We start from the raw sequence: 14465 nt of genomic DNA, 5'->3' as shown, positions 1-14465 counted from the left end.
GCTACTTTAGTATATTAGTCGGGTACGAACAATTTTTGGGCGGTAAATCCAAAAATTGTTCGTACTCGACTAAAATAGTAAAGTAGCCCAAACTAGGCCTGAGAGAGAGAGAGAGAGAGAGAGAAAGAGAGAAACACGCGCACGCCGCATGGCTAAAAACTACAGAAAAATGTGTCGTTTAACTTTTGATCTTAATTTTTTCCATCTAGTCCCCTTCCGCAATGCGCGCTAAGGAACTTCGTTTCAATAATAAAAAATAACAATAAAACTAATTATAGAAAATATAAAGATTAATAAAACAATACGTAAAGTCCTTGGGCCTAATTGTCTAACGGACTTCATTGATCGTAAAGTTCATACGATCGGCTACGATCAACGATCAATCGTAACTTTACATTGGTATTGTCTAATTTAGTTCATTATATGAAGACCGGATGGTGAACGATGAACTGAAATCATTCATGAAGATTGCGTATTGTTTATGCAAAACGATAGTGAAACTATCGTTAATAATATTATCAAATTTATGTCAAACTCCATAATAATGCATATATTTTAACAGAGTTTTATGTCTTTTGTTTAAAACATTAAAGAAGCATTAAATTTCACGACAAATATCTACTATTGAAGACAATAGCGTGAGAAAATGGTACATGCAACTCAAGTAACAAAACGCAATTAACGAATTTAACCAAGGGCTATTTGGACTATTTGGTAATCTCCCTGTTGTCTGTGTAGGCTAGTGTCAAAATAACGGGGTATCCTATTAGTCTGTGGTGAAACATAGCATATTAATAACCTGTGGATTAGAAATTTAAATTTTATAAACAAAACAAAGTTTTTATTTTTCAGGTTTTAAAGAGAATTTAGAAATTGAGCAAAGTTTTACTAAATTATAGTGATCTTAGGAGCAAAGTTTACTTCGTTTGTGTTATTGTGAATCAATAATATAAAAGTAAACAAAAAAGAAAAACTACCTCTATCTAATTTTGTCGATGTCCATTTCTTAAGAAGTTTCTCATTAAAACAACCCTTAACTCAGGTAAGGCAGGGCTAAGGTGGTTAGCGTAACTACAAGTGGTTAACTTACAGTTAGCCAACTGAAGAACAATCAACAATGCCCGATTAATAAGTGATCGCGCTGCTTGTCTACTACTTGCTGCTTGTCCCTGCACTAGTTATAGCAGTAATTTCTTTGTTTGGAAGTATTTAGCACATCCGGGCTGCGCAAAAGGAGAGTGTGGGCATTTCCTCTGTCTCTTAGAAAAGTCCGCATGTTATTTTTATCCCAGTGTTAATCTCTAAGTCTCGTATGAATCGGCACTAATATACGTAGGTTTACCTAAGTGTGTGATTAGTGACTTCACAAACAGACTTATTATTAAAGGATTTGAACAGTTCTCTAGCTCTTTAGGGTGTTTTATTCCTTCACCAGCCAACAACAGTGTCATAATTACAATGGGTTCGCAGAGTTAGTTTATCTAGGCATTTAGATATACCATTCAAAATCCTCTACTGAGAGCAAAATGTTACTGTTATATTTTATTTTTTATTCTTTACAATTTAAACTGAAAATCCACAACCCTTTCAGTTGCTACACGTCATCACACCGGAATGCTAAATTGCTTGGCCGTAAGTCTCAATTGTCCAGCCGGGGATCAAACACAGGACCTTCGGAACATTAATTATCATTAACATCTGATAGTGGTATATTAACACCATAACTACCAATCCACATTGGAGCAGGTTTTTTTTTTTATTCTTTACAAGTTAGCCCTTGACTACAATCTCACCTGATGGTAAGTGATGATGTAATCTATGATGGTAACGGGCTAACTTGTTAGGAGTAGTAAGACAATCCACACCCCTTTTGGTTTCTACATGGCATCGTACCGGAATGCTAAATCGCTTAGTGGTAGGTCTTTGCCAGTAAGGTGGTAACTGGCCGAAGCCTCCCACCAGCCAGACCTAGACCAATTGAGAAAACCTCAATCGGCCCAGCCAGGAATCAAACCCACGACACCACTGCTAATGTTTTCCTCTCAAAGATTCTATCTAACTTTTAGTATGAAAGATTAATTTTTTTTTTTAATTTCAGACTATAAATTGATTATTATGAACAGACCATTATGATGAACCACTGATATTGACTCAAGAGACATGAAGATGAGTGCTTTGACAACAAGACTGACTAGCTGAGCCAGCTTAAGAATTATGTGGTGTGTGTGTGTGTCTAATTCCAGGAGCTCTCTATGTCAGCCATCCATCTATATTCTTACTCATTTTTGTTAATTATAAAATAAATTTGATTATTTAGTGTGTAACTTCATTGTACCTATCCTGCTAGCTGTTAGAAAGATAGCATCTGTAATAATTTATTTACGGTAAAACATATTTAAAAATAAACATGCTTTAACATTTAAGTATGGCCAATATGTTGTCAAGTACAGTGGGCAGGGCTGAATCCATGATTGATGACTGATCCATGATGATGACTCGTTTTTCTGATTTAAGAAAATATACTAATCATCAAAACAGTGTCTGCAAGTACTGTACAGGCTGACTGTTTGGATGAGAAGTATATATTTGATTATTTTTAAGCTTTGTGGTTTCAGGGTTTAAAAAATGTCTAACTGAAAGTCTATGTTTACTGTTTTTATTATTATTATAATAAATAAACTTAAAAAATCTTTTTTTTTATAAACTTCCAACCCCTATTTCACCCTCAGAGGTGTCATTTTCATAATTCTTAGAATACTAGTAGTCAAGATACTGTAATAAAAAGATACAGTTTGTGAGATTGTAGGGGTAAACACTGGACCTACTGAACCAATGTTGAAGATTATTTTACCAATAAAAATCCACATTTGAGTATTATAGGCCATGTATTCCTTCCCACAGGAACAGGAATTATGTGGGTGAAACTGCAGGGGGTGAACATACACAGGTATTATAAATGTATTTTTTACAACTACACTTTTTTGAATAATTTATTTAATTATTGTAATGGTAAAAAAAATATTAATAGTAAAATGTTAAACTGAAAGCTTTAGTTTTGGAAAAGACTACAAAAAACAAACTCAGCGAAGTAAATATTCTTTTATTTTCAAATATCAAAGACCAAATCAAATATCATCAGCATTTCACAATCTATGCAAATATTTTGATAATACACACACATTTATGATTTGACCAGATAACAGGGTCATCAGTACAATGTCCTATCAGCTAAAAGCCTTTGCCATCTTTTCTTCAGCACACCAATATGTTATTCTATTGTATTGCAGGTGCTTTTTGTAATATTGGAGTCTGCAGTTATAGGGCATATTCCAAATATCCTGTAAAGCAAAATTGTTAATATTGAGCATATTATAAAATACACACATCAACATTTAGTCTCAATGTAAGTGTAGTTTGTGTACTAAGATAATATAGCAGACAGACAAGCTTCGCTTTGACTCATTCCCTATTCCTATCCTATTCTAATCCCACCCATTGGCTTATCTACTATTATTTCCTATTCCTATTCGGTAGCTCAGAATCCTAGGATTCCTAGGGTGGGCATGCACCAATGGAAAATGTAAATGTACCTATGAGCGATGATGAAGGAGTTTGTTCGCCATAATCATAATTTTAAAAATGAAATTCGATTCCTTTTTGCTTAATAACCAGCAAACTTAACTAAACCACACACATAAGCCCTGGAACACAGATCCCAACACATTGGATACAACAACATGCAAGATGTCGCAGAAATCTAAAACATGGTATGGTATTAAATATCGTATGTATTGAGTTTATGTCGCTCTATGGACTTATCGTCTCTTTCTCTGGTACGTCCAAAGAAAGTGTGTGTAAGAAGACATTGGATGCTGGAAGAAAGATGCTGTTTGATCCCCAGTTCTTGGAGGAGTTCAGGAGTGAGACTGTGTCCAGGATATGCAAGCATTCTTCTTCAACATATTTCTAGAGCGTGTATATTCTTTTTCTCACTTTCTCTCAGAGTCCAATTCTCAGCATCCTATATAAATCGATTAATAGCACTCAATTAACTTCATTGTTTTGACTTTATAGGTTCATTGCAAAGAATATATTATTTATTACTCTTTTTAACAGAGTTCATTGTTTACAAACAAAACACTTCGCAAAGTTTCGTCCTAAAAATGCTAACTGTAGACGGGGAGACTGAATTGAGAGATTTAGAATGGAAAAAAATATTAATTTTAGATATTTAACAAAATATAAATTATTATTTTGGAATTTTGGGCATCCACAATTCGTCCGTTTTACGATCAAAGGTGACTCAAGACCCATCGTAAGTTTTTGACATAAGCCATGACCATAAAACTTTACACAATTCGAAGACAATCGCAAATAACTGTCAAATCTTAACAAATCATTCACTCTTCGTATAAAAATAACGATCAGGGGCCTAATTGTCTAACGGAGTTCATTGATCGTAAAGTTTATACGATCGGGTACGATCAACGATCAATCGTAACTTTACATTGGTATTGTCTAAATCAGTTCATTATATGAAGACCGGATGGTGAACGATGAACTGAAATCTTTCATGAAGATTGCGTATTGTTTATGCAAAACGATAGTGAAACTATCGTTAATAATATTATCAAATTTAAGTCAAACTCCATAATAATGCATATATTTTAACAAAGTTTTATGTCTTTTGTTTAAAACATTAAAGAAGCATTAATTTTTACGAAAAATATCTACTATTGAAGAAAATAGCGTGAGAAAATGGTACATGCAACTCAAGTAACAAAACGCAATTAACGAATTTAACCAATGGCTATTTGGACTATTTGGTAATCTCCCTGTTGTCTGTGTAGGCTAGTGTCAAATTAACGTGATATCCTATTAGTCTGTGGTGAAACATAGCTTATTAATAACCTGTGGATTAGAAATTTTAATTTATCAAAACAAAACAATATTTTTATTTTTCAGGTTAAAGAGAATATTTAAAAATTGAGCAAAGTTTTACTAATTTTTAGTGGTGTTATGAGCAAAGTTTACTTCGTTTGTGTTATTGTTACTCAAAACTATAAAAGTAAACAAAAAAGAAAACTACCTTTATCTACTTTTGTCGATGTCCATTTCTTAAGAAGTTTCTCATTAAAACAACCCATAACTCAGTGTCCACGCCCATGGCAGAGCTAGGGTGGTTAGCGTAACTACAAGTGGTTAACTACAGTTAGCCAACTAAAAACAATGCCCGCTTAATTAGTGGTCGCGCTACTTATCTACTACATGTCCCTGCTGCCAGTTATAGCAATAATTTCTTTGTTGGAAAGTATTTAGCACATCCTGGCTGCGCAAAAGGAGAGGGTGGGCATTACCTGTCTCTTAAAAAAGTCCGCATGTTATTTTTATCCCAGTGTTAATCTCTGAGTCTCTTATGAGTCAGCACTAATATACATACATAGGTTTACCTAAGTGTGTGATGAGTGACTTCACAAGCAGACTTATTATTAAAGGATTTGAACAGTTCTTTAGGGTGTTTTATTCCTGGATTGCTTCACCAGCCAACAACAGTGTCATAATAACAATGGGTCCGCAAATTCAAACCATTCAAAATCCTCTACTGAGAGCTAAATGTTACTCTTATTTTTTTATTCTTTACAAGTTAGGCTGAAAATCCACAACCTTTTCAGTTGCTACATGTCATCGCACCAGAATGCTAAATCGCTTGGCCGTACGTCTCAATTGGTCCAGCCGAGGATCAAACACAGGACCTCCAGAACATTAATTATCATTAACATCTGATAGTGGTATATTATACATTATCACCATAATATTACCAATCCACATTGGAGCAGGTTTTTTTTTTATTCTTTACAAGTTAGCCCTTAACCACAATGTCACCTGATGGTAAGTGATGATGTAATCTAAGATGGTAACAGGCTAACTTGTTAGGAGTAGGAAGGCAATCCACACCCCTTTTGGTTTCTACATGGCATCGTACCGGAATGCTAAATCCCTTGGCAGTACGTCTTTGCTGACCAGCCAGACCTAAACCAATTGAGAAAACCTCAATCGGCCCAGCCGGGGATCGAACCCAGGTCACCACTGCTAATGTTTTCCTCTCAAAGATTCTAAGTTTTAGTATGAAATATTAAATTTTTATTTAATTTCAGACTAAATTGATTACTATGAACAGACCATTACGATGAACCACTGATATTGACACAGAGACATGGAAGATGAGTACTTTGACAACAAGACTGACTAGCTGAGCCAGCTTTAAGAATTATGTGGTGTGTGGTGTGTGTGTGTAATCCCAGGAGCTCTCTATGTCAGCCATCCATCTATATTCTTACTCATTTTTGTTAATTATAAAATAAATTTGATTATTTAGTATGTAACTTCATTGTACCTATCCTGTGATTGACTGAAGCTGTTAGAAAGGTTGCATCTGTAATAATTTACTTACGGTAAAAAATAAATATGATTTAACATTTAAGTATGGCCAATATGTTGTAAAGTACAGTGGGCATGGCTGAACCCATGATTCCTGTGTCGAGTCGACCCCTTTTTGGTGTAGCTAGTTAGGCTTCAGCAGATTTATATTCTAATTTGGTAATACTCTTTTTTTTTCTGATTTAAGAAAATATACTATTCATCAAAACAGTGTCTGCAAGTACTGTACAGGCCGACTGTTTAGATGAGAAGTATATATTTGATTATTTTTTAAGCTTTGTGGTTTCAGGGTTTAAAAAATGTCTAACTGAAAGTCTATGTCTACTGTATTTATTATTATTATAATAAATAAACTTGAAAAGCTTTTTTTTTATAAACTTCCAACCCCTATTTCACCCTCAGAGGTGTCATTTTCACAATTCTTAGAATACTAATAGTCTAGATACTGTAATAAAAAGATACAGTTTGTGAGATTGTAGGGGTAAGCACTGAACCAATTTTGAAGATTATTTTAATAATAAAAATCCACATTTGAGTATTATAGGCCATGTACTCCTTCCCACAGGAACAGGAATTATGTGGGTGAAACTGCAGGGGGGGCGAACATACACGTATTAAACATCGATATTCAAAATAATATATTGAATTAAAAAATGTATTTTCTACAACTACACTTTTTTGAATAATTTATTTAATTATTGTAATGGTAAAAAAAAAATATTAATAGTAAAATGTTAAACTGAAAACTTTAGTTTTGGAAAAGACTACAACAAAACAAACTCAGCAAAGTAAGTATTCTTTTATTTTCAAATATCAAAATCCAACCAAATCAAATATCATCAGAATTTCACAATCTATGCAAATATTTTGATAATACACACACATTTATGATTTGAACAGAACAGGGTCATCAGTACAATATCCTATCAGCTAAAAGCCTTTGCCATCTTTTCTTCAGCACACCAATATGTTATTCCACTGTATTGCAGGTGCTATTTGCAATATTGGAGTCTGCAGTTATAGGGCATATTCCAAATCTCCTGTAAAGCAAAATTGTTAATATTGAGCATATTATAAAATACACACATCACTATTTAGTCTCAAAGTAAGTGTAGTTTGTGTACTAAGATAATATAGCGGACAGACAAGCTTCGCTTTGACTCATTTCCTATTCCTATCCTATTCTACTCCTACCCATTGGCTTATCTAGTATAATTTCCTATTCAGTAGCTCAGAATCCTAGGATTCCTAGGGTGGGCATGCACCAATGGAAAATGTAAATGTACCTATGAGCGATGACGAAAGAGTTCGTTTGGCATAATCATACTTTTAAATTTATTTTTTTTTATTTTTTACAAGTTAGCCCTTGAATACAATCAAACCAGATGGTAAGTGATGATGCAGTCTAAGATGGAAGCGGGCTAACTTGTTAGGAGGAGGATGAAAATCCACACCCCGAATCGATGAAATTCGATTCCTTTTTGCTTTAATAGCCAGCAAACTTAACTAAACCACACACATAAGCCCTGGAACACAAATCCAAACACATTGGATACAACAACATGCAAGATGTCGCAGAAATCTACAACATGATAAGGTATGATATATATCGTAGGTAGTGAGTTTATGTCTCTCTAAGGATATGGACTTATCGTCTCTTTGTCTAGTACGTCCAAAGAAGTGTGTGTAAGACATTAGATGCTGGAAGAAAGATGCTGTTTGATCCCCAGTTCTTGGAGGAGTGAGATGTTGTTTCGAAACTGTGTTCAGGATATGCAAGCGTTCTTCTCCAACACCACATTTCTAGAGCGTGTATCTTCTTTTTCTCACTTTCTCTCAGAGTCCAAGTCTCAGCATCCTATATAAATCGATTAATAGCACTGAATTAACTTCATTGTTTTGACTTTATAGGTTCATTGCAAAGAATATATTATTTATTACTCTTTCTAAGAGAGTTCATTGTTTACAAACAAAGCACTAAACACTTCGCCAAGTTTCGTCCTAAAAATGCTAACTGTGGTCGGGGAGACTGAATTGAGAGATTTAGAATGGAAAAAAATATTAATTTTAGATATTTAATAAAATATAAATAATTATTTTGGAATTTTGGACATCCACAATTTGTCCGTTTTACGATCAAAGGTGACTCAAGACCCGTCGTAAGTTTTTGACATAAGCCATGAACATAAAACTTTACACAATTCGAAGACAATCGCAAATAACTGTCAAAACATATCAAATCATTCACTCTTCGTATAAAAATAACGATCTAATCGTAATGAACTAACTATGCCCAACCGATGGCTTTCCATTGGCTTACACAATCCGAAATAGCCGTTTGACAAGTAAAAACGTACGATTTCAACTGTCAAATTCAATCGTTTGCGTTAGACAATTAGGCCCCTAATCGTAATGAACAAACTATGCCCAACCGATGGCTTTCCATTGGCTTACACAATCCGAAATAGCCGTTTGACAAGTAAAAACGTACGATTTCAATTGTCAAATTCAATCGTTTGCGTTAGACAATTAGGCCCCTTTTCATGAAAGTAGTCCCCCCCAGACGCGGCGCTAATGTCTTAAAAGCTATCTGTGCCAATCTGTGCATAAGTGTCTTTGGAACTAAACAGTGATATTTTCTATCTACCGTAACTACAGAATCTGTGGCTATGCTCTCTATGCCGAAAAGCATAAACAAACATAAAATTGAAATTGACAGCTTAAAAATTAAATATGGTGTCTAATATGGCTGCCGGTCGATTCTTATTTTATTAGTAATTAATATCTATTTTCATTTTTAATACAAAAAGTTTTAAATAACTTTCAGAAAACCCCGTGATTTGTGTTAATATGTCATTAAATTAAGATTAATGTAATGATGACTTCAACTCCAAAGTCTGAGAAATGTGGACAGGGTAAGTTATGCGCTTTAGCATTCTGTAAACTTTATTAGTATTCTACTTTTGTTGTATTAAAAATAGACACTATATTCGTATTATTATCCGTGCATTAGCAATTTATTTGTTCTTTCTATAATATGTATTGTAGACGTATGTTTTCGTTTATATTCTTTATTTAAGAGTATGTAGTAAGTAATTAATATGTTGGTTTATTTATGAAGAATAAATTACGTTGTATAGCTAATTTATAGGGTATTAATGGATTACTTACTACTTTGAATATCTGTAGGTATAGTTAATTGGAATAGGTGTGTTTACTTAGAGCTTAGCAGTTAAAAAATAAATGGACTTGAATTTTTAACTTAGGGATTTAATCAAATAAAAAATCATATTCATTAAGTAGTTTTTATTGCCATGTATCATTAAAATATTTTTATCAAGACAGCATCTGTAAGTATATGAGAGAAATTAAAAATTAAATCTAAATACAGTTTGTTTGTAAGCAAATCTATTGGTTTTTGGAATGACTATTAGTGCATAGATAAAGTTGTACAGAAACAAATAACTCATTTTATATTTTGAGATTAGAAATGATTTTTTGTTTGTTTGTTTACCATTAGACTCCAAAACTATTGTACCAATTTTGAAATTTATTGAAAACTAAATCTTTAGGTTAAATTTTAGCATTCCCATAGGAATGGGAACTATGCTGGTGAAACTGGAGTGGAGAAGTCTGCTAGAAATTAATATTATGAAATTTCCGCCTACACAATATACTTTTTAGATAATACATACTATACTACTCTTTTCTATACTATTTTTAAACTACAACTGCATTTGTATATTAGAGAAATCAAAAAACATACTGGTTTTTCAAAATCAATATTTATGGGACCAATTTTGTTAATAGGGTGTTGCAGAAATACCACTGAAAGTATTTTGATGGTGTTTCTTACAGATTGATATTTCATTTAATTCTGATATGTAAAGATACAGGTAATTCTTCAAGATACAGTTATTAAAGCTTAAGATTAAAACAAATAAAGTCTACAGTTAATCACATAATAAAACTTGGGATTTTTAATTCATTTATGAGCTAATAAACAAAGAACTGGCTAAAAAAATTGACTAGTAGCTCAAGGGTTAATATGACGTGTATGTCAATGGCCTGTTATCAAAACAAAACATTGACCTGTTTTTTTATTACAATGTTAAGATAATAAAAAATGGTTGTTAAAGAATAATCATATGAAATAACTATTTCATAAACACAGATTTTCACATTTTCTGTTTTGTTTTCATTGCTTTGGGGAGAAACTAAATTATGTACTGTCTAATTGCTGTTAGAATTATTATAGTGCTTAATGTCTAGTTTTAGGTTCGGTTTAGTCTTCAATCTCTACTGGATTACTTAACTGAATTCACTAAAATGTAGAGAAAAATTAAATTTTGAACAGCTTTCCTTTGGTTAGGTTAATTTTCCACTATATTTTACCTGTTAAAATGTGTCTTGACTGTTAAAACATATTATGTCCTCATAAGTCCTATAGATACTTGTAGAATTTAAATCTGAAAAAATATCCAGAACAAATAGGTAGGTGCATCAATAGATTTCGACTAGCATTCCGGCACAATGTCATGTAGAAACCAAAGGGGGTATGGATTTTCATCCTCCTAACTAGTTAGCCTGCTTCCATCCTAGGTTATCATCATCATCACTCAGGTGAGATTGTAGTCAAGGGCTAACTTGAAATTTTAATGCTGCCGAAATTGGTCAAAAACAACAACTTTTCCTCTTCATGAGGAATCTCTAGAGAGAATATATACTTTCTAAGTACTAAGTACTAATATTAGTATAGATATGTTATACAGATGTATAACATATCTATACTAATATTATAAACCTAAAGAGTTTGTTTGTTTGGTTGAACGCGCTAATCTCAGGAGCTACTGGTCTGATTTGAAAAATTCTTTCATTGTCCGTCCGATTTATCGAGGCAGGCTATATGCTATATATTATCCCCGTATTCCCATGGGAACGGGAACCACGCGGGTGAAACCGCGCGGCGTCAGTTTGTTATTTATAATAAAGAAAATCGATGTCCGCGACTTAGTCTGCAGAAGTCTCGAGTCACGCAGGAGGCCACCACACTCCCATCATAATTACTGCGAGTTGCGAGTATTTGATCATTATTTTGTTCTGGAGTTATTTTAAAACTAAAATATTAATTAAAAGCTAATGACATTAAGAGCAATTTTTTTCAAAATTAAATAACGTATATTGTACTTATTTGGATACGGAATAGTATAGTGTTTATAAAGACACTATTGCATATAATGCATTATTTTAGAACAAAATTGATGACCATAAAGCTAGCCATTCACTATCCAATAAGACTACGTGCAGCGCTAACGGCAGGACATCCGATAAAACTGATAGTGTGTTGGTCGCGATCTTCATGATGCACATAAGAAAGATTTACAGTATTCTAAAAGATATACTATGCTGTCGCGTTTTCTTTATAGATTTTAACAATTCGTCATACATAATTTTTGTGTAACTTTAACCAATTACGCAGGTCATGCAACAAATGCTCTCAGAACGAAATTTATTTCCCATTTTTGCCGCACTTTTCATTGAGGCTCCACTCCTGTAGCGTGATGTTACATACACATGGAAAACTTATACCGGGAACAACCAACTGTTGCATTCTGTTGTGACCGCAGCTCGCGTGATCAGAATTACATACTAATATGTATATCTATGTAATTTATAAATATCAGGCAGTTTTAGGCTAAGGTCGGATAAATGATACCAATACGACATTCATATATTTTCAGTATGAAACTTGATTGGATTGGTAATTGGACCTCAAGCATCAAAAAGGCGTCATAATTGTCTGTTCTATAATTTTTTCGTGATCCAGTTACAATGCGAAAAACATTATCATCAATCCTTTATCTTTTCCTACTCACAAGAGGGAGGCAAAATATGTCAATCTCATCCATTCGCGTCTATCATTAGTCAATTTACAATCTCTCACTCACTCTTTTACACACAATATCCAACCTACAAACATTTCACACACGCCAATTATCTCTTCTTTGACCTTCTTCTCCTTTTGTGTACTTTTTGTGACTTGCAGTTAAAAATAAGAAAAAAATTACCGTAATATTAAGACTAATGTGTCGAACCTAATTTGTTTTATGAAAATGTTCAATATACATACAGCCGAACGTAGAACCTCCTCCTTTTTGAAAATCGGCCCAACATCATCATTATACAGAAGATCGTTTTGCAATTAAGCTATTTATATATGAGTATGATAGAAAATACAGAAATGACGCCAATGTAGATAAAATCGCGGCAATATGAAAACCGTAGACAGGTTAAGAAATAGATGACTAATTGGCGTGTCAATTCAGTGTCAAAAGATATTCAATTTTGACGTGATTTTGATAACGACACAATACACTGAATGATTTTTCATCAATATATTTTAAACTATATCTCTTATTAGCCTATGCCCCGAGGTTTCACTGTGATATAAAATTTTTTAAACGTTATTTATGAGTGTCATATGCCCTCTAGATATGTTTTATCCCCGTATTCTCATGAGAACAAGAATTACGCGAGTGAAACCCGGGGCATCGGCTAGTTACTTACAACTCGCAACAAGTTGCGGCTGTAATTTTGTACATAACTTTTTTTTTTCAAATAAAAGCATAAAAATCTACTAAAGTAACTGACATTTGTCAAAACTGATTTGACCCGTCAATGGGTCGGAAAAAACGGCACGCGAATGACACTGAATATCCTACTTGTCTTCCTTTACAAAAGTCCATGCAATCATTCTCTGTTCTCTTTTATAATGTAATGTTATCTACTCTATAACATCCGTCGCATTTTTGCCACTTTTCTGTCTATTTACTTTTTTGTCTATGAGAAATCTTATATCTAATACCCATCACCCTGAACACGTCTAGCTAGAAAATTAACTGATGTTAAAATTTAACTACTAGAAATTTGTTTAAACCGCCAACATTTAGCAAACATTTAGTGTGCCAATGTGTCGTTGGATTCGATTGGGTTGTTTGAGTTTCTATTCGGTTGTGAAAGTTTCGCTTCTTCGTGCTTCCCCGGACACTTAAATTAGCCGTGAAGTGAAAATCGTTGACATCTGTTTTTTTTTTTATTAAAATGATAGCAAACAAATACAGTAACGTAACAATTACATCGTCATAAGCCGGCATTATACCGATTGCCGTTACGCTATGTTGCATATAAATATTTAGCACAAAGTACTTAACTTTGATAATAAAATCAGCTAGGTACTTCACGTTGCCATTAAATTGAGAAGAGTTTTAAGAACTATTAAAAATTTGTCGTCTTTCGTTTAATTTTATGGTTCTAGTGCGATATCTCCGTATGAAAGTAGCCGAAAATTAGCGCAGTTAGGTTTAATCTAGACTTTTATACTAATATTACAAAGAGATAAAGTTTGTGGTTTCGAAGGGGGTAATCTCTGAATTCACTCAACTAGAAACTGACACTAGAAAGTCACGTTATTTGTGAGTGCCATAGGCTTTAATTTATCCCCGTATTCTCACGGGAACAGGAACTAATCGGGTGAAACGGTGGGGCGTCGGCTAGCTATTAATAATTCAAATGTCGCTTGGGAACGAGGAAGATATCAATATAATTAATGTCAATCAAATAAAACGGGGCCATTTGTAGTAAAAATACAATGCGGTCATTATATTAAATCGTCTCTCCTAACGGGACCATTCTCGAATAGGGTATATTGGAATTAGACATAGCTATCTGAGGTTGAAGACGCGATATTATGCATGCTATTCAGTTAACATTGGAGCGCAGCCGTCCGTCCATCCGACTATTTTATTAATATTCCTGTGGTTAGTGCTTGGTAACCGCCTCGACGCCGCCACCTAGTGTATAGACAGCTATACTAGACTGTATCTATAACCGTCGAAGGAGGTCGCCACTCACGAATTATCAGAGAATAACCACGATTTCGCAATTTGCTTGGTTATAAAATTCAAGACAAGTGCAGAGATTTAAAACACCAAAATTATATTTGTATTTTTTTTAAGATTAAGGTAACT

At 33.6% G+C, this 14465-nt stretch overlaps 1 protein-coding gene and 4 long non-coding RNA genes across 5 annotated transcripts in view; 3 read left to right on the top strand and 2 right to left on the bottom strand.

Annotated features, from left to right (window-relative positions):
• Nucleotides 1-324: 324 nt before the first annotated feature.
• LOC128198062 (uncharacterized) lies at nt 325-2316 on the top strand. The gene is made up of 2 exons (XR_008250801.1): nt 325-1042; nt 2099-2316. It is a non-coding gene; the product is annotated as an uncharacterized LOC128198062 (long non-coding RNA).
• An 843-nt stretch (nt 2317-3159) lies between these two features.
• Nucleotides 3160-4654, bottom strand: LOC128198061 (uncharacterized). Its single transcript, XR_008250799.1, has 2 exons — nt 3994-4654; nt 3160-3338 (listed from the first exon to the last, which is right to left on the bottom strand). It is a non-coding gene; the product is annotated as an uncharacterized LOC128198061 (long non-coding RNA).
• Nucleotides 4655-4901: 247 nt separating this feature from the next.
• On the top strand, nt 4902-6801 carry LOC112056189 (uncharacterized). Its single transcript, XR_008250802.1, has 2 exons — nt 4902-5068; nt 6156-6801. It is a non-coding gene; the product is annotated as an uncharacterized LOC112056189 (long non-coding RNA).
• Nucleotides 6802-7218: 417 nt separating this feature from the next.
• Nucleotides 7219-8752, bottom strand: LOC112056188 (uncharacterized). The gene is made up of 2 exons (XR_008250800.1): nt 8269-8752; nt 7219-7478 (listed from the first exon to the last, which is right to left on the bottom strand). It is a non-coding gene; the product is annotated as an uncharacterized LOC112056188 (long non-coding RNA).
• A 405-nt stretch (nt 8753-9157) lies between these two features.
• Nucleotides 9158-14465, top strand: part of LOC112053626 (guanine nucleotide-releasing factor 2) — a 74303-nt gene continuing 68995 nt past the window's right edge. Inside the window, exon 1 of the mRNA XM_052881281.1 lies at nt 9158-9353. Within this exon, the coding sequence (XP_052737241.1) occupies nt 9314-9353 (40 nt within the window). The 5' untranslated portion in view covers nt 9158-9313. The remainder of the gene's footprint in view (nt 9354-14465) is intronic.

This window comes from Bicyclus anynana, chromosome 4, assembly GCF_947172395.1.
Source record: "Bicyclus anynana chromosome 4, ilBicAnyn1.1, whole genome shotgun sequence".
Classification (NCBI taxonomy): domain Eukaryota; kingdom Metazoa; phylum Arthropoda; class Insecta; order Lepidoptera; family Nymphalidae; genus Bicyclus; species Bicyclus anynana.
The sequence above is the reverse complement of the archived record's forward strand: the minus strand, read 5'-3'. Positions and strand labels throughout refer to the sequence as shown.